General features: G+C 35.2%; 1 protein-coding gene across 2 annotated transcripts; it reads left to right on the top strand.

Moving 5' to 3' along the window:
- The first annotated feature begins 4,025 nt into the window (after nt 1-4,025).
- LOC128557598 (uncharacterized) lies at nt 4,026-11,809 on the top strand. 2 transcript variants are annotated; one of them, XM_053545133.1, is made up of 2 exons: nt 4,026-4,158; nt 8,391-11,809. In XM_053545133.1, exon 2 carries the CDS (start codon nt 8,394-8,396, stop codon nt 10,626-10,628), a length of 2,235 nt encoding a protein of 744 aa, XP_053401108.1. In that variant the 5' UTR covers nt 4,026-4,158; nt 8,391-8,393; the 3' UTR covers nt 10,629-11,809. The 2 variants fall into 2 exon arrangements, with proteins under 2 accessions (XP_053401108.1, XP_053401107.1); XM_053545132.1 differs by lacking the exon at nt 4,026-4,158 and adding an exon at nt 4,170-4,377.
- Nucleotides 11,810-21,738: the final 9,929 nt, after the last annotated feature.

Here is a 21,738-nt window from a genome sequence, read left to right on the forward strand (position 1 = left end):
AGTTAATAAGCTTTTGGACATGTTTTTATTTTTAGCTTTACTTTGATCATACTCCAATTCAGCATCTGATATGTCATTACGATCAATCTCAACTCTCAAGTTTGGACGTGAATTTTCATCATTGTCAAACTCTAACTCATTATAGTCATACTCATTATAGTCTGGAACAAAATTAGATTCATCCTCTACTAAACAAATGTCTGGGTTTTTAGACTTTTTACTCACGGTCGGATTCACTCCTAATTTTTCACGTAATATACTAATGTCAGCTGCCGACAAGGTATCAAAGTCTATGCCAGAAAAATGTTTCTTATTCTTCTTAGACTTAATAGAGTTTTTACCTTTTTTCACATTTTTTGTTACTTTCTTTTTTGAAGTTTTTTCTTTTGGTGTTTTGGCAACATTTTTTGAGTGTTTTTTACCATTACCAATAGAAGGACCCAAATCAGAGGTACGTATTTCTTCATTTGCTCCTAAAGTAGGAGAGTCAAAACCCGAAAACTCTGTGTTATCATTGTCCGACACCACGTGTACGGAACCAGGCACGTCCGGAGAGTGGGAGACTTCGTCCTCACTCGCACTCATATTTGCAAAGAATATTCTCGGCACTGCGTACTCGAGAGAGCGCTAACAAAACTGGGCAATAGGGGAACCCTACACTTACCAAATAAAGTGTAAAAAATAAAAAACAACTCGTGCAATCAAACAGTTTCTATAAACCGTAAACACGACTTCACTTCGCCAGCACAAAATGTCGAATGAGATCAGCTGGGGTTTACTTCCTGTTCACGGTGCGTGACTACGGATGTTTTTATTTAAAGCGCGCTTCACTAGCCTAATGCAGATACTATCATGCTATCTATAAATGTGAAAGCCGAAGGCTTTGTGAAAATAATGAATGTTTTCCCAGTGTTATAAACTAGTTCTTAAGAAATCACTAATATAGTGGTTATTTTGTGATTGAATACGTGAATATTATACCGCCTCGGTAGCCTAGTGGTAGAGCGTCCGCTTCGAGTGCGGGAGGTCGTGGGTTCGATCCCCGGCCGCGTCATACCAAAGACGTAAAAATGGTACTAGTAGCTTCCTCGCTTGGCGCTCAGCATTAAGAGGGTAGTGCTAGGACTGGTCAGCCCGGTGTCAGTAGAATGTAACTGAGTGGGGTATCATGTCACGTGTCTACGGCGTGATATTCCTGTGAGGCAGCACTATAAAGTTGGGCACAGTGCTCACTGCTACAAGTAGATACCGTCGTTTATATGACTGAAAAAATTGTTGAAAAAGACGCTAAACATACACACACATATTACACATACGTGAATATTATAATATGTGAACGAGTGTGTAAACTATACGGCAAAATATGTATCATGAAGTAGAAAAATATCGAACTGAACTGTCAAATGAAGAAAAGCAGTAACTACTGACTGACTGGCTAAAGGGAATGACCTTTTTATATGACGTACTTCTATATATGCGTCGTTTTATGGGAAGTACAACACTAATTTTGGCATATAGCACCCCAACGTCAGCATTTTTTTTTTGCCAAAATACATATGTTTATTAGTAACTTGTTATACTATTCTCGCGTTAAACAGTAAAAAGTCAATAGACAGAAAGTGAACTTGAAAGTAATCATAGAGTTCGAAACCGACTTTGCACGTCAGTTTACTCGAATGTTTGAAGAAACCAGAGAATTACTGGCCAAAACCACATTACCATGGGAAGGGTGATCTAGATCTGTCGCTCGTACCGAATATATCGCTTAATATTTTTAAAACACGTTGAACTTCAATGAATAATAAGTAGTTTTTCTACCTCACCATGCAGGATGTTGACAAAATCAACAGGAAATGCCGGTAATTGAACGTACAATGTAAACTGAAACTGTTTTATTTGATTAAACGCCTATTTTTACGTAAAACATATTCAATGGCGTTTTACAAATACATAATAAATACGTCTAAAAATTAAGACATTTTAAGTGACATATGAAATAAATGAGCATAAATTTCATTGAGAATAAACTATTTAGTAAGCATTAAACGAAATATCAGGCATCAGATAAGACTAATAAAATATTAGAATATTAAGATACAGTAAGATAGCTGTTTTGTTATTAAGTAAGTAGAGGTGGGTTATTGCGACATGTCCATAAGTTATTACAAACAACTGTATTTTTGTATTTGTGATGAAACAGTTCATATTCGAATGTATTTACACAATAAAACCATCCATTTCATGTTACTTCAATATCTTAAAAATCACAGTCACTGTCCCTGAAAGAGTGCAAAGTAATTTCCAAAATAATAAGTTTTCAACTTCTTTTTGAAAATATCTATTGTGTCCGAGTTCCTTATTTTGAGAGGCAATTCATTCCAGAGTTTAGGTCCAACAGAACCAAAACTTCTGTCGCTGAACGTTTTGCGCTTGTTGAAAGGAACAACGAAACACCCAGTAACGGAATGTGAAGAACGCAATTTCCTTGTCTGTGTTTGTTTTATGAGAAGTTCTGTAAGATATTCTGGAGAGTTTCCAACTGAACAATTATAAATGTAGGTGAGAATTTTGAATGCGATTCTGGCTTTGATGGGTAGCCAGTGAAGATCATAGAGCGCTTGCTTGGAACTGTCATATTTTCTTCGATTTAGGACAAGTTTTGCACACATGTTCTGAATTCGTTGCATTTTGCTTACCTCGCTTTGAGCAATACCATACAGAATGATATTACAATAATCTAACTGGGATATCACTAAAGACAGCACAAGCGTTTCGGTAGCCTCTTTGGTAAGATATTTCTTTTAGATTCAAGTTTTCATCCAGATATGCACCTAGATATCGAATAAAACTCACTGATTTCACTTCTTCACCTACAATGTATATTTTGTCAGTTGCACACTTAGAGAACTGTTCCCTACCACCAAACATGATGAACTCGGTTTTGGAAGTGTTCATTTTGAGCTTTTTTTCATTCATCCAGTTGTTGATTGTTTATGCACATTGTTCAAGTTCTTGTATTGCCTGGGATTCTTCTGTTGGGGATGATGGTTTAAAGCATTTATTAGCAGTGTGGTCATCCGCAAAGCCGTAAACTAAACTCGATGGCGGAATAACATCGAACAGTGTCCCCGCATATGTCAGATGGAGCCACGGTCCTAAGCAGCTCCCTTGTGGAACGCTACAATTTAATTGGCGTGGAAAGGACATGGCTGAATTGACACTAACACGGCAACTTCTGGGGCGCAGATAGGAATCGACCTAGCTCAGTGCTGTTCCACGAACGCCAAACTGCTTGCTTAACACATCAACAAGAATGTCATGGTCTACAGTATCAAAGGCGGCACTGAGATCGGTGGCAATTAGCGCCGTAAATTCTTTCTTCTACATAGCATCCAGTATATCATTTACTAGACGTAAAAATGCTGATTTGCAAGAATGGCTTTTCCTGTAAGCAGATTGGTTTTTTGGCAGAAGATTGTGTTTGTTTACATGATCATTGAGTCTTCACAGAGCTGCTTTTTCAATTAATTTTGACAGAAACGATAGGTTACTAACAGGTCTGTAGTTTACAAATTCAAGTTCGAGTCCCTTTTTCTTCAACAAAGGTCTTACAATTGCCTGTTTCCATTTTGTTGGAAAGATGCCGTCTCGCAAAAACAAATTTACCAATTTGATAATAACAGGCAACAGCTCATCTAAGTACGATTTTAGCACTTTTGTTGGTAGAATATCAAGTTCACATGATTTTGTCTAGTTGGTTTATAAGTTTTCTAACTTCTTCCTCGCTGAGATCTTTAAAACTGTCAAAACAAGGAATATCTTTTTCGCATGGTTGAAAATTATCGAAATGTTTCAACGATTCTCGAATTTTTTCGATTTTATTCATGAAATGATCTGCAAATTTCTCTGCCAGTGTATTTAGCGTACCCGCGGTAAATGCGACGTTAAGTTGGACACGGTGGATTTGATTTCTCCAAGTAACGATTGGACGCGGTGAATAATGACTAATAAAGTGTAGCCACATATTTGCATCCGCTATTTATAGCTGTATGCATATAAGTGTTTACATCCGATATAAAGTATAAACGGCGTATTTTCAGGAAAGACATGTTTAAAATATTATAGTTTATATGGAATGAATAATTGATCACATCAGAGGTGAGCTCGTTTGCATTTATACAGATGAAAATGAGATTGATATTTTATAGTTGATTGTAGAGGATATATTGTATTTATATTGATTAAAATGCATTGCTTTATTTTCCTACTGATCTCATTATAGTTTGTTGTTTAAACATACAGTGCAACCTCTGTATAGCAACACCCTTTGGGAGATACAAATGTTGACTGTGATGTAGAGGTTGTTGTTCTAAAGAGGTAAATTTGCTAGCATATTTCAGCTTTGGGAAATTTTGATAATGTTGTTAAAGAGAGGTATTTGCTCAAGAGAATATATAAAGAAAGATACGTAATTATTTTGTAGTTAATTTGTTAGTGAATTGACTGAACTGTTAAACAGGTATATGGGCTAGATGTTTGATGCCAGGCGGTGTACACTATTTAATTTAATTTGAACGGAGGGCCTATTGCGCATGTTACGATCAAAAACGCATAAATGTGTCAAGTTTACACATGTAAAGAAGGCGCAGAAGCTCGATTTACGACAGACTTCAGAGAAAACGCTTATACTCCACACTTGGATTTTATCTTAAAAACAAAAAAACAAGAGGGTCGAAGTGGGTGTTTATCGTTGGTACGTGAATGTCTGCGCCAAGTACTGTGGTTTACGTTGTAACACCCTTTCTACCCCTTCTCTCTCTTTCCCCCCCCCCCCCCCCCCCCCCCCCCCCCTCTGTCTATATTTTGCATAAAATTAAAATGTACTTGTTGGATTTTTGTTGAAGCAACCTGTTTGTAATATTTTTATTTTTCCGTTACAGCTCCTTTTTGTTGAGGGCCTACTTTTCAAATGCGTAGCTCTGAGGCTGTGTTTGTGGTGCACTGTGCTTCCGAGAAATTACCCTTACCTGTTATCTTTGAAATTTGTTATTTTGTTTAAATACTTTTACATTTTGTTTTTATTTTTAGGGGGTGAAGTCAATAATAAAAAAAAAACGTTTCTTACAAGGGTTGAATTTTTCACTTAATTGCCTACTTTGAAGTCATTATTTTTCATACCCACTCACCTCATTACCAAGATTGTAAACCTTTTTGCCATTCTGACTTTCTATGTCTTTAATGTTCCCCATTCAAAACCATTTACAGATTGAGTTCAAATATTATTGTAGGGACCTGCCTCAGCTAAGATCTGATTATTTGTTTTTCTTTTCCATTCGATATCAGACAGGTTTTAGCATTAAATCATATGCATCCTTGATGTTTATATTTGCCATTATCCTACGTATTATGCAGTACGACATAGTACTTCATTTTTCAGAACAAAAAGTCATCAAAATTAATATGTCCATGCCTTTCTACTACTTGTTGGTGGTTGAATGATATCACGCTCAGCTCTGTGTTTTCACCTTAACATAAAACATTTTACTATCCCAATATTTCAATACATTGATATAGCAGAAATTGTTCCACCATGTTTATAAATTGTCTGATTTTTATTCAACTTTACGTCAGCCACGCAATCTTTTTATCAAACACACGTAGTAGCCTCACCAGATCCCTAAACAAAGTTGATCTTTGCCGAATATTTGTATTACAGGTCTGTAACTACGGGTGAGCTTGCCAAGAGGCTGTACCTCAAAGCTTACTTTGCAACCGTTAATTAATCAACAAACAATATTGATCAAAAACCGCAGAGTATGAAAATGGCTTTATTGATAATGTCTTGTCAAGTCTCCCTCCGAGACTGTATCCTTATTTTAACTTGCCAAGTTATGACTGTTGTTTACATGTTAATTGTGCAGTAATGAATCGCAATCTTTTTTTAAAAATACCTGCCCCTATTTCATAATGTCTTCATTATTAAAAAAATACCAAGTATGTATTTTCTAATGGGTATTTTTACCCCATTTCTTGTATATTTTCATAGTAGTGTCTACTCGCGGGTAGTCTGTTTTGTAGCTCTGGGCTCATTAAGTTTTGCGGTTCTACTCATACCTTTGAATTATATACCATTGAATGACCAGTTTTCAAAACTCTGAGGAATGGTGGAAATTACTTACCATTGGTGAATTTTAAAGGATATGTTTAAATTTTTACAAAGTCAAGAGATGACTATAACATTTAAAAGAAATTTTTTTTTTCAATTAAAACAAAACCAAAAATTACTAACTGGTCATATCAGCCAAATAACACATATTCACGAAATTGTACAGATACATTTTTATGATGTCACATAAATCATATATGCCTTTGAAGTCGAGATAATAAGTAATTTCCTCCAAGGAAGGCATTGCTTTATATATAAAACAGAAATTATATGCCATATAATTATATACATGTAAGTGAAGTATGCGAAAAGTAATTTAGTGAAAAACGCCATTTTGACACATCCCCAAGAATTTAATCAAATAAAATGTTCGTTTTTCATGCATTTTTAATTTGGACAGCTGTGGTAGGTATCTTATATACCAAGTACCTGGAGGTAAATAAAACATACCATATGTTTAGGGACTGAAAACAGGTAGAGTACGTTGACGATAAAAGCTAGCAGTGATAAACTATTATAAGGAATTTTTTGCATATCCATCAATGCTACTTTGAATGTTACAGAAGGGATTTGACTCCTAAAATGATATGTCTCTATAACATCTCTGACATAATGAAAGAAACAACAACTGTTTCATGAATATAGGGATATTTATTACATACCTATATAAATTCTGTAAAAATATCGGCTTGTATTGAAAACAATTATAAAATGAAAAATGAGTACTGTATATAATATAATCTACCTGAACTCAATGAAAATCGCTTTCATATTACTTTTTACACTATAATGTTTGGCTGAAAAAGTATGATGTTGACTTGTTTTCTGTTAACATTTTTTCTAATTTGTTCTTTCAATCAGATTTTAATATAAGACAAATTTACATATTAGGCACAATAAAAATATGTGAAATATATGCAGCACTTACAATTATAGCTGAAAGAGAAAGAAGTATTTGTATCTTCGGATCATTTTCAAAAATGCAGTTATCTGGTTTAACTTTATATAATTATATTGTAATCAATTTTATTCATATATTAGCGAGACAAATATTTCCCAAGTACGAATTGGAACATTTCTAGAAGAGTGTCAGTTTCCAAAGTTTTTATTAGTTACCGGATTCTTGGCAGGATGAATGAAATCAGCATATAAATGTTTTGTTGTATTAAAGAAAATATGTGAAAAGATCTGATACAGAATATTCTCCATCAGTGGTTTCCTTTTCCTTGCAGAATGTATATGAGTCTGGACAGACCAATCTCTTAAAATATCTTGTGTTTCCATTAACAGCTCCAATTGCTTTTACGAAACCTTTTGAGCTTGATGAGTGTATAAATGTTTTTATGATAAGTTATAATTTGGGCAAGTAATGTTTTTTTTTTCGAAATATTAAAAACTGTTCAGTTACACCTTTTATATTCAATGAGTATTTATACATATTAGATTTTCACTAAAGGAATTTTCAAAATTTGATTTCCTTATCCTGGTTGCCAAACCAAAGGTATGCATTTGATAATTTCCTTTGGAATGATAAAAATGCAAGAAATATTTTTCTCTTCTTTGGCAAAGATTTACGCTAACAGTTATATATCTAACCAAAAAATTATCAGTAAAATTATTATAACATCCATTTTCCTATTTTGGCTGTATACCAAGACACGGATATGAAATAAATGAATTTGGAAGCTTTACATGGTTTTAAAATTTTGTTACATTTCTTTTGGTTTGGATTTTTGAGATATCCTATTATCTTTCAAATACATATAAAAAATAGAAGTTCGTTGAAATTAAATACTCCGATTTATAGTATTTTCAAATTAAAGGGAAAAACAAAATTTTATTTTTAAAAAAAATAAGACATATTTTCAACAGGGATCCATCACTTTGTCGTGGGTCTCTTTGTTCCTTAAATAAATCCTAAACAGAATATACGAAAAGTAAAAAGTGTCATCAAATGTTTTTTATGTGATTGATCACTTTTAAGAACCACAACATATGTTAAGGACCGCTATGGAAATAATAGATGTTGCTATCTTTTTATGGCATCAGTATTATTTAATGTCATGATTACATTTCCATTTTTCGTGAGTGTGAGTGACTGAGTTGGGTTTACGGCGAATCGACACAAAATGGTCATATATCGCCGAGCGTAGTTTTCTATTGTCATACACATGCATGTAATAAAGAAGTACATTTTATACTGAATGTAAAACGATTATTTCAGGAAATGAGTGAGAAGGACAGCAGGAGAAACAGCTATTGTCAAGTGCTGGAGAATTATGGATATACACAGAATATCAGAAGTAGGTATAAAGACCATGCTCTATTCTACGAAGCCGGATTGCAAGTAGCGCGCGGGGGCATGAGCAGTTTACAAAATTATAAATTTGGAAGTTTTATTGAGGCAACAATGCTCCCTGGACGAAAGTCCGATATGGATGTGGTAATTTTGATAAAACCGTTCGTTGTATTTGAAAAACGAATTCCTTACGAAAGGAAAAATAGTTATGTAACCTGTAAGATGATCAAAGATCCCTGGACAGCACCTGGACACGTCAAGATAGTGCCTTTTAATAATTTATATATCATTGATAGATTCCTATATCTATGTACCAAATATGATATTTATGGTCGGAGACTCTTGTGTTACAATAGAAACATATTCTATACTGACTATTTGAAGTTGTATAGGAACTATGATAGTGGTCCGCATAGAGTTGAAAGGTCTGGACCCGCTATGACGCTAATTGCTCAGACAGGTAGACCTTGTGATTTTATTCATGCTCTTATGTGTGGAGACTGGCCGTCATGTGCAAACGCTTGGCTTCAGGGACGGAAAACATTGCTGTGGTTGGGTCGGAAGGAAATGCAAAGATTGACGAGACTTCCATGCTTCCTAGTACCGACAGGTTACCATGAAAGCAACCTCGAATGGAGAATTTCTTTTTCGCTACAAGAGCGTGAGCTCTTTTGGAAACTGACTGATTTGCAGTATAAATGCTTCATTATGATGAAATACATTAAAGAGGCATCTTTTGGGAAAGAACATTTTCAGTCCGAAAATTCTTTGACGTCTTACCATTGTAAGACTACTCTTTTTTATACAATAGAAAATAACTCAGATATATGGAAACAAGGGAATTTAATTGATGTTACAACTTTATGTTTTAAACTTCTTTTAAAATGGACTGACGTTCGATATTGCCCAAGTTACTTTGTACCAACACTAAATTTATTCTGGAAATTAAACGAAAATGACTTTGAAAATCTGAGAAGTTTATTACAAAGTGTTCTAGCAGAGCCAGTTGTGCATTTTATTAAAGGAATCGAATTGATGATCTACATGCATAATTCAGAATTGACAATTGATCCAAAATTAAAGGAACTGTACGGCGTTTATGAAACTCCGTTCAGTAGCATCAAATTCATAGACAGTTTAGATCACACACACAGGGAACTTGGTTGTATGTTAGGAACTGTTATGGAGTACGTTTCACATTTGTCCTTACTTGAAACAATATGCCGCCTTGCAAGATTACTGAATATGAATCAGCGAAACGATGCAAATATTTTTACAAGTTTAGCTTTCCCATTCATTCACACAACACTGGCTTGTCATTTTGTTATTCTTGCATTAGAATCGGATCACTATAGCAGAGACTTTCACATAATGATTTCTGCATTTCACTTTTGGAAAGGACTTAACTCAGACACAATGTCTAGTAAACTGAAGCTGGTGACGGTTCTCCTCTACACTGGATACAAAGAAAGTGCCGCAGCTTTGATGAAGGAAATTTCTATGGTCTGTACAAGTTGTCTTTTCTTTGGATGCTCATGCTTTTATTCGTCTAAATACGATCATCGAAGATCCTTACGCTTCCACAATTTTGTACGCAAACGTGCTAGAATGGATCTATTATGTCTATCAACAAATGAACTGATTCGCAGGCATTTATGCCACTGTGTAATGTTCCTACCCACAGAAATTGAAATCACCCTATACCCTTTACAGTTTGAGATGTTTCGATCATACGCAGTACCAGACGATGCTAGAAATCCAAGTAAGTTTGACTATTGGTGGTTTCAGTGTGCCGTTATCGATCCAGAAACATACATGCATTTTCTTTGGCATTTAATTGATGTCTCGTGGATAGAGAAAGGACAAGTGTTCGATGAATTACTTGAAACTACTACAATACATACATGGGCTCATTACCACTGGGAAACCAAAGTGAACGTTGCAGGATGGCTTACAGAAAGAAGCGGGCAAAATGTGAAAGCACTGGAAATGTACTTATCATCGTGGCGCCTTTTAAAGATAAGACAATTGCAATATCAAGTACTTCCAGATAATAAACTACTCTTTCATTCTAACAATGCTGCCAAATGGCATTTAGTTTTATTGTTGTATCGAATGTGGTGTGAGCGTCAATTCGAGATATTTGGGAGATATTGCTTGTGAAGTCATAGTGGAAAAAAGACATAGAATGCAGCATGCAGCTGATATTTTTGTCGTTATGATTTTATTAGATAGGAATGTGAAACGGTTTAACGATATTTTAATTTGGGAATGGATATAGTTACAGTTTATATGGGCTAACAAGTTTTGATCACTGACACTTGCAGCCGATTTAAGTTAGCGGCGTCGGTGATTTAAAATTCAGAACCATGTAGAATGTATGGACAATTCATAAGACTTCTTTTTCCAGTTATCCACAACACCGCAATCTAATAACAAAAGTAAGGATAAGGCTATACTTTCATTTTGTTACTTTGTTATTACATTTGATTTGGAAGGGACTACCTAGGATACACATGTCTATCCCTACAATCTCTTGAAACCTCCCCCCCCCCCCCCCTCCCCACCCCCCCCCACCACCACCACCACAAACCACAAAAAACAAAACAAAACAAAACAATATTATGTTGAAACTTACAAAATGTTTTTTAGGATCATAAGGCAAATTTCCATACCTTGTCCCGTTACTCTGACTTTCTTTTGACAAAATTATTCCCACTTTTGACTTGGAAAAAAACTCTCAAAATTAACATTTCTTTCAATATTTCTAACGTCTATGCATGCATTTGATTCAAACAACCATTAGAGATTGTATTTTAAGTTTACACATCAACTTCTGTTACTTTGCCTTTTGACAGATTTTTCCCGTTTAGACTTAGCAAATATAGCAAAACTTAGGTATCTTTTTAATATTTCTGAATCCATACAAGATATTGCATCGAACTTCATAATAGGTTTTAAGGGTAACACATGTTTTAAAATCGGTGTTTTTCAGTAATTTTGTACATATGTGCTGGGTGAGAAAAATGTGCAGCCTGACAAGACTCGACCTCGGGTCATCTGAATATCGTTCCGATGCTCTACCGACTGAGCTGCCAGGTCTACACATTTACTCCCCGTTTTAATATTCAAGTTCTATACCGTGGCACATGCATAGTATGCGTTTAAATACATATCAGAACAACTGTATGTTAATGACCTTTATTTTTGGTTTAATGTAATCATATTTTATTGCATATCTTTATTATAAACATAATATACACATATCAAATACAAAAGTATGAAAATAGCAAATGGGTTGGACTTTAAGTTATACCAACATTATAAGTAGCCCTCCCCACTGCGTCATATAATTTGTAGATTAAACTAACGATAGTCCAGGGTCAGGGGTGTCCTGTGAGGATAATATCAATTAAAGATCAATTCACATGTATGAACAAAACAAATTAATACATGACTAGAGAAACAAGAATTCTAAGCAAACAATATTGTCCATAAAATACAACAAAACAACCCTGACCGTCGAACCAAGTAAAGGACGAAGAGGTGGAGGAAGAGGTGGTGGAGGTTTTAATATAACAAAATTTGGCGAGGGATCTTTCCTCGCCAATAAAACAAAGAACAATGCCTAGAAAAATAATGATCGGCCGAGAGCGAGCACGTGACCAAGCGGGCGCTTTTTATTGGCTGAACATTAATTATACGCGAAAGGCTAAAACATTTACGAATGATGTTACTGTTCAACGACGTAGAAAAATTATGCATCCATAAAACTTTATTTATTTACTGTCCAGGGTCAGGGTTGTCCTGTGAGGAAAGTCACAGGCTAGGCGAAATTGTATGAAGATGAGGAAAAAATACAAACATAGTTGACATTAAAGCAGTGCAAACATTACAAAGCAATACAAGTAATAAATTTCCGAATTGTAATATCTGGGCGACAAAACACGCCTAAGGGGGAACCGCCACCCAGAGAGACAGACTGACTAAATGTGGATGTTGGCTTGGCCTGAGACTAATGCAGAAAGAAAGTTAAATTCTAGGTAAAAATTAAGTAACATCTGTGATAAACGTGTTTTACACTTAGTTTAATCGCCATATCACGGGAGACAACGCGTATAAAAATGTTTAAAAAAAAAGTAAAAATGTTATCAGCATAATATATGAGGTACATGATGTAATGGAAAGTTTATACAAAACAGTAAAGAAAGTGCAGTGCAGGATTTTGACCTTAATGTAGTATTTAATGTATCAAAATAACTGATATAGCAAAATCATATGTACAACAATAGATTATAGATCGTGTCAAAACATTGAGCGGTGAACTAGATGTGAACAATCTAATTTATCGTACAATTACATATGGCTTGTCCAGAGAGAAAATACCCGACAAGGGCAAATATGCTGCCTTTTGCTGTTTGTTCTGTACCTCAACAAAATATAACAATAACAAGACGTAACAAAGTAATATCATTCAGTTAAAATCGACCTTAATATCCATGGAAAAATGATAAATCGCAGATCTGCTGCCTTGTGCCGATTGATCCTTATCATTTTTTTTTTGTAATCAATTAATGATTGAACCATGGAATGAAATAAGGTATACAAACAGTTTGAAAATGGCTTTACTGAGAGATAAGAATTATGCAACACATAAAGTCCTTCAGATCTGCTACAATAAGGTGTACTATAACTTTGAACATGACTTTCGCGTACAAAACAAAATAATGTAGGTCGGCAGCCTTGTACCATCAATCCTTTCTTAAATACCAGTTACAAGGAAATGTAGTAATACAGTAATAACATTGATTCAGTTTGAAAATTTCGGCCATGAACAAAATTATATAACTTCAATACTGTACATAATTGCTTTAAAGTGGAATTATGAGCATTTTTCATATAAATATCCAGCTGAAATATATGTGTGTGTAAAAAGGGTAGAAGAAATTATTGCTTATAACCCAACCTACCAATTCTCCCTGCTACCAGTACGAAATAATAACTCCCCAAATATGACTTTTCTTATTATGACTTTGATAGTCCTTTCAAAAAAAGTCAAACTGCACACAGGAGTTCCTTCCCTTCAACTTAAGAAATCTCTACCTGTTGCTAGGGGAGATACTACGAAAAGAACTTGTATTTTATTAGTCCGACATCTTTATTTCTAAAGCATCAAACTCAAATACTTACGCGACATTTTCGTTAATTAAACACATTTTAAAGCACATCAACCAAACATTGTTTTTATAAAACATTTACCAAAAAGCACATATTATGTGCAATAGGATGCGAATAATGCCACTTTAAATCTAATGAAGGGAAACCAAAGTAATTTGATGCAATGGTAGATCAAACCTACACAATCTGAAAAGCACAATACCGTGATAAATCTGAGTATTACTTGGCAGAATGTTTTCGTATAATGAGACAATTCGTCATATATGTGCAACACTCAGACCATTAGATCAAAGGACTAAGTCTAAGGTTAACAGAGTGTTTTCTTTCTGTTCGGTCTGTAACTCAAGCATCTATCGAGGGATTTTAATACTACTTAACATCAGTATTCCCCATGACGAGACGGTGAAATGAGCACTACGTCCAGACCACTTGCTTAAAGGTCAAGATAACAGTCTATGGTTAGATTATAACATGTTATTAACAAGGGTTGTTACGTTTCCGGTCTATAACCTCAGCACAAATATACACTATAATGAGACGACATGTCATGAGCAGCACCCAGACCCTATCTTCAGGTTCAGGGTAACACTTCGGAGTCAGATGTCAGCATGTTCTTCCCTACCTGCTCCATAACTTTATCATCCATTTAAATAGTTTTACTTGGTACAAATATTCCCCATAAAAAATGATGTGCCGTGCGCAAGACCCATACCTCTAGCTCAAAGGTTGCACTAGGAGATCAAAAGTTGTCTTTTTGTGCCCGCTCAATTACTGTGCATTCCATCATTGGATTTTGATATAACATGACAAAAAAATCCCAGTATTGAAAAAATGTGCTATATACAACTCACAGAGTTTTTGCAAGGGTCAGTAGCTCTCTTTGAAGTCCAGGTTAACGGGGTCTTTTCTATGTCTGTTCAATAACATAACTGTCCGTCAAATGATGCCACAAATGTTCCCAATAATGAGTTGATGTGCCATGCCCAACGTCTAGACCCTTAGCTAAATGATAAAAGACTAAAGTTTTTGTGTCTTCTCCGTAACTACATTCAATATTTTTATTCATCAAATGTATATAACTTGCTCCCAATAATTGAAATAGGGAAGATGTCTTCTAAATTGTGTTTGGTACTTGTAACATGTATAAATGTTGGGTGGCTAGAGTCCGTGGACTGCAGCATGCACAGCCCATGAACAGGCTCAATCAAACCGAGGCTCCAACTTTTTATGCGTAGGAAGAAGATTTGATATCTCAGTCTTACCTATATATTTAAAAGAGGTTTAAAGTTTCAGTCTTACCGACACATAGGAAAGAGATTTGACAATGCGTACTTAATGGCATCTATGAAAGAGGTTTCATATTTTAGTCTTCAATATATATTGGAAAGAGGTTTAATATTTCAGACTTATCGAAAAATCATCACGCTCTTTTGGATGAGTAGGCATTTGGACGTTTAAAACGATTAGTTGTGCACCAATCCCCAACATGTTCCAAAGTTGCAGGACAGTTCATGTTTTAGCAAACAAAAATTCCTTTAAGATCATTCCAGATCTTCTTGAAGTCTACACCTATACTTGTAGTATGATAATTAACTTGCACGCTGCCTGTCCGAATCATGTGGGGCCATTGCTGCCCTTTCCAAGGAAATGTCCCCCATTTTTATTCGGAGAAATGGATCATTTTGAGTTCTGCATATTTCGAGATTTTTCTTTTTATGCCTCCGAAGGGAGGCATATTAGTTTTCAACTGTCCGTCCGTTCGTTCGTTCGTTCGTTCGTTCGTTCGTTAGTCGCAACGTTAACTTTTTGCATGAAGGCACTTTACTCGCGAACCACTGCACCCAGGACCTTCAAACTTCACATGCTGATAGTATTTATTGAGTATACCACTCCTACTGACTTTGGGGTCGCTTGGTCAAAGGTCAAGGTCACAGGGGCCAACGTTAACTTTTTGCATGAAGGCACTTTACTCGCGAACCATTGCACTCAGGACTTTCAAACTTCACATGCTGATAGTACTTACTGAGTACACCACCCCTAATAACTTTGGGGTCACCAGGTCAAAGGTCAAGGTCACAGGGGCCAACGTTAACTTTTTGCATGAAGGCACTTTACTCGCGAATCACTGCATCCAGGACCTTCAAACTTCACCTGCTGATAGTACTTTTTGGGTACACTACTCCTACTGACTTTGGGGTCACCAGGTCAAAGGTTAAGGTCACAGGGGCCAACATTAACTTTTTGCATGAAGGCACTTTACTCGCGATCCACTTCACCCAGGACCTTCAAACTTTACACGCTGATAGTACCTCACGAGTACACCAATCCTACTGACTTTGGGGTCACCAGGTCAAAGGTCAAGGTCACAGGGGCCAACGTTAACTTTTTGCATGAAGGCACTTTACATGCGAACCACTTCACCCAGGACCTTCAAACTTCACATGCTGGTAGTACTTATTAAGTACACCACCCCTACTGACTTTGGGGTCACCAGGTCAAAGGTCACAGGGGCCAACATTAACTTTTTGCATGAAGGCACTTTACTCGCGAACCTCTTCACCCAGGACCTTCAAACTTTACATGCTGATAGTACTTTATGAGTACACCACCCCTACTGACTTTGGGGTCACCAGATCAAAGGTCAAGGTGCTGCGGGGGCATTTGTCACCATTAGTGACAGCTCTTGTTTATACGTACTTTGAACTTTGCAGTTAATGAGCTGCTATAAGCATATACAAATATGAACTTACATTTTATGCTGACAAACGGTAGTCTTAGTACAGATTTCATTTACAAACGTAAAGACCTGTGTCCATGAAACTCTCCTTTTCCGCCAAAAAGCTCATTTCAGGCTGATTCTTTTCTTAATCCGTGAGCGGCCTGCAGCATTAAAATAAATGACAAGCTTCGCTGTTTATAATTCCCAGTGATTTTGTGTTGATGTGTAGGTTGAAAATGTGACATAATTTCTAAGAGTTGCAAAACAAACCAAAATGATTTATGTTCCTTATTTCCTTGTGTAATAATCATTCGCTGTATTATATACAAATATATCTCGTTTAAGTATGTAAACATGCAAAGAAATTTATTCTAAAACAGCTGAAATGCATTAAATAAAATCAGTGCCAATCTTTCACAAGAATGTTTTACCTTCAGAAATTTACTTCAAATGTAAAAAGTAAATCCTCGTCAAATATTGGTTTTTTAATTGTTAAATAAATTATGCAAATTAGATGTGTATGTAGAGTTTTATTCATACTTAAACGTACCACAGTAACAGTCAATTGTTGAACCACTTACAGTTTTCTAGGGGCAGTACACATTGATACTATGTTTAGCTGTACATGTGTCATGTTTACTACTTTACCGCCACGATAGCCTAGTGGTAGATCCGCCCGCTTCTTGTGCGGGAGGTTGTGGGTTCGAATACATGGACACGTCATACCAACAACATGAAAAATGGTACCAGTATCTCCTTTGTTGGCGCTCAGCATTAAAAGGGATTAAAAGGGAAACTGACTTTTCTTTTCTCATGTCCTTGTGGCGATGGATTTCATTAGGAGTGAAGTGTGGAGAGTTATTAATATAAGTAGGACTTGATTTAAAATTGACATTAAACTTTTATATCTTTTTACATAGTACTATTAATACACACAAACCTGTTAATTTTATGTTTGCATAAACCATAGATGATAATTGTTCAGTTCATATTTAATACTAATAATCATATGCGTAATGAAGCAAATATCTGCATTTCGTCTGGTACCTTGTCCGTTTGGTCTGTTCAGTCGAGCGTGTCTCTTTAATTCTTCAATAGAAGTAAAACATAAATTACCTGATATTTACGAATTGAACTCTGTATGATATATCTATTTAAAACTGTTTACAAATATTATTAATCAAACAGCAGATAGAACAAGAACTGACATAGGAGACAGCGCGCTCAACTGCTTTGATGCTGAAAAGAGATATAGGGCCTACCCGATCATTTCAGTGATACATCCCTCCGTTAACATAATAATTTATATTTGAAGCTTTTGAATTAACAAGATAGATAAAGTTAAGGAAATTGGAAGGTATTGGTGCTCCTACCTCCATCCATCCGGGAAATAAACATGTCACGCCATCTACAGTTCAGTAGCGTTGTCATAAATAATGTTGATGAATAAATATCCATTCAGTAATAACAGGCATAAAAACTCTTTCCTGATATCATGTAAAATAAATTCTGTGAAAATATCCTTGGAAGCATAAAGCAACCGAGCAGCAAAATAGGTTTGACTGAGTTTGTTCACGGAAGGTTATAAAATGTGCACCCCTAGCACTGGCTGAAGCGGAATTTTTATCATGTTAAAAATAAATGTTTTGTATGATTTCAAAGTACTAGAAAAGACAACAACTCAGAGTCTAAATACGGGAAAATTATTCACCACCACACGGCACTTAAATGATGTTGCTGTGATAGTTAAAGGCACTGACCTCCAAATTTCCGCTAAAATGATATTTCTTGGTTATATTTCTCAATTTTCTTTAAAACACCGTATCAAAAAAAAAACATGCCCGAATCTGGAATTGAACCCGGGTCGCCTCAGACATAAAAATATTCCAGCGTTTTTAACCAATACACGATGGAAGAATATGTTAACGGTCGTTAAACATAAAGCTTTATAATTAAGGCATTTTACTTCTGGTATAACATTACAAACGCATTTAAACTTAGACTGGAAAAATTTATATAAAACACTAATTCTTATGTGTCTATATAACATATAATCTATCAGTAACTAAGTTTTAAATCCTTCTTTAAGAAAAAACACACAATATTTTTCCTTATATCTAATAATTTTCTATTTTTGTTGTTGTCGTACAATCTGGAGGCCAGTGCCTTTAAAACGAAATCTGTGAAAAGATCCTATGGAAGCAAAGAACATAACAAAGCAATATAATAGTAGACTCAGTTTGACAGAGTCTGTTTTAGTTTATGATAGATAAAGAAAAGTGATAATATTTTGCCTTATCCGGATATTTATTTTGTATTTGGACGGTTCAACAGTCCCATGGTAACATACGATAAAGCCCGAAACGCGTGAAAATGTTCCGAATGTAAATCGGGTGAAGCAGGCGTTTGACTATGCCGCATATTTGAAAATACAGAAAAGTCAGAAAGACAATAGTCAGTGAATCATTTCTAATTTAAACTAAAATAAAATTGATATAGAATAAAAGCTTATTTAACATTGCACTGTACAATACGAGATATATTTGGACTCGTACCCAGCTGGGGTACTCGTCATAATATACCTCCGTATTGTACAGAACAATGTTAAATAACCTAATAATATAGTGTACATAGATTATGGGTGTTACTGATTTGACCAAACGGGTATATGGGTATACGGAGTACATCATTTAGTTATCACTAATTTTTGGCGAAATGCCTATTCAATCATTACAGATCTCGAAGGAACGTTGAGAAGTTCAATCAGTTCTTTATAATCCTTGCATAAGATAAAAATTCATGACTCGCTTGATATTTTTTGTTATCTCTGCTGAATAATGATAAATTTCAATAAAAATTAAACTGTTTATCGACCAGATCATAAATTATTATAAAACATAGCAACAGTGACACGCGGTCGTTTGTTTGCTATAAACAAAACTCTGAAGGGTTTTCAATCTCTTTTTTAGATTAAAAAAAAATATAAAAAGGAATAATAATGTTTGAATATCCGAACGGTAAATTTATTTCATTTCATCTGAAAAGGAAACATTTATTTTCATATTGAAACAAAGAATATTTTCTTACAAGTGTGTCCTATCAATTGTATATTTTTATGCCCCGAATGTGGGCAAATTAAAATCGCATTGACCATCCGTGCGTCCGTGTAAATTCTTGTCCAGGCTGTAACTCTGCCATCTATAAAGGGATTTTGAAATAACTTGACATAAATGTTCACCGTAATGAGATGACGTGTCATGCGCAAGATCCAGACACCTTACTCCAAGGTCAATGTCTAACTTGGAGGTCAAAGGTTAACAGGGTCTCTTTCGTGTCCGATCCATAATTCTGCCATCAATGAAGGGAATTTGAAATTACTTTGCATAAATGTTTACCATAATGATGTGTAATGTGCAAGACCAAGTCCCCTGGCTGCACTTAGAAGTCAAAGGTTAACATGGTCCGTTTCTTGTCTGGTCTATAACTCTGCCATTTATCAAGGGATTCGAAAGTAATTTGACAAGTTTTAACTATACTGAGGCGTGTTGCGCTTATGACTCAGGTCTCTCGGGTCAAGGTCAAGGTCACAAAATAATTCATACCTTAACTATTGTGATATATTTTGCGCAGACAACTGTAGCATTCTTGGGCACGCTTCGGGAGCATTTGTCACTAATAGTGACAGCTCTTGTTTATCATTATTTCCCACTTGCCTTTATTAATACCGGAGAAGGCTGAGGGATTTGTCTTTTTTGTCTTTAGTGTGTTTTCAACACTCAAGATTACAGATGATTCTGATGGTTGGGCCATCTTAGCTAAGGTATTGCTGATATATTATTAGCAATTTATTTGTCCTTTTGAGTATATTCAATTCTGCATACGGAAAAATACTTTTGCAAATAAATATCAGACTAATTCTTTTTGCTTTAGATCAAATGAATCCTTGATTGTTTATATTTGTCACTGCGACTATCCTAACTCTCACATAGTATTGCAGAGTACTTCATGTTGCAGAACAAATTTAGTTACTGTAACACATGAAACCATCTAAATTTATGGATCGAGTCTATGGGCTTCTACCACATTTTGTAGGTTGAACGACATCACCTACTGCTCTGTATGATTATTCTTCGGATTTCTCAAAAACAGGCAACATATTTAATTATCCAGAATGTTTTCCACCTTGTTATGTTTTATATTTAAAAAGTTCAATTTATTTGTGTGAAGGAAAATGCTTCGACCCATGCAATCATTATAACCAATCGGGAAATCACGCACCCGTAATACCCCACGCAAGTTACATAAACAAAATTGAATTTTGCCGAATATTTGTATTGTAGGTCTGTAACCAGGGGTGAGCTTGCCAAGAGGTTAGAAAGTGGTACGTACCTAAAAACTTATCTTGCAACCGTTAATCAATGCAATAGTTAACCAAATCGCAAACGATATTGAACAGCTCGATTGATAAGAATACGCTAGTATACAACACAGTAAATAGAACAAACGTATTCAAGAGGTGATTGCGCCGTACAGAAAGTGAAATAATAATTATCAAATCAGCATTATTATTTACAAATTTCCTGTTACGGATGTTGTTCTTATTTTGATGTAAGTATATATTTTTTTAAATTGTTGCTATGTTTAATCGTAAAAAACACCATTAATAATTGTTACAGTTATAAAGAGTCATACAATAGAATTATCTACAATAGTACAATAGATAAATACACAGATGTGATGAATATTTGATATTTTGGCAAGAGCAAAACAAGGGGCTGGATGTGAAGTGGTTTTACACTTGGTTCAAGCGAGCGAAATGGTTGCAAACTTACAAAATGGCGGATATTTACTGAAATCATCGCGTGTTCGCTTGCTTTTTTATACGGTAAGTTGGTTTCTATGGTATTTTGAACTCTATGGATATGTGCATGCATCAGTTCTATGTCTACGTCACACTCGGTTTTGCGTTTCAGCGTTGTAGATTTTGAATTCTCGAAGTTATTGAAGTTATAAAATTGTCATGTCCATGTTTTGATATTTGAATTGCGTCGTTTCTTGCCATTTTTAACATTCTAATGATCAAGCTAGCCTGTTTTGGGGCCATTAAACTAGACAAAACAACTAATTGTGAAGAATTCTATAAACGTTTGGCTATGCATGTTTTCTGGATAGTGCTATACCCAAATAAATCTAGTTCAAGCTAGTTCTTGTTGCAAACTTGTACTTCAAGCAAATTCTGTTGCAAACTTTTTCTAAAACAAAATAGTGTCCAAGAGGCAATTCATAAATTTCCTCAAAGTTGCAGCAGATAGCGCGAAATTTCATAATTCTATTTCTAATCACGTATAACGACGTTTGGGCACAAAACAGAGACTT

The sequence above is a fragment of the Mercenaria mercenaria genome, chromosome 6, assembly GCF_021730395.1.
Source record: "Mercenaria mercenaria strain notata chromosome 6, MADL_Memer_1, whole genome shotgun sequence".
Lineage (NCBI taxonomy): Eukaryota > Metazoa > Mollusca > Bivalvia > Venerida > Veneridae > Mercenaria > Mercenaria mercenaria.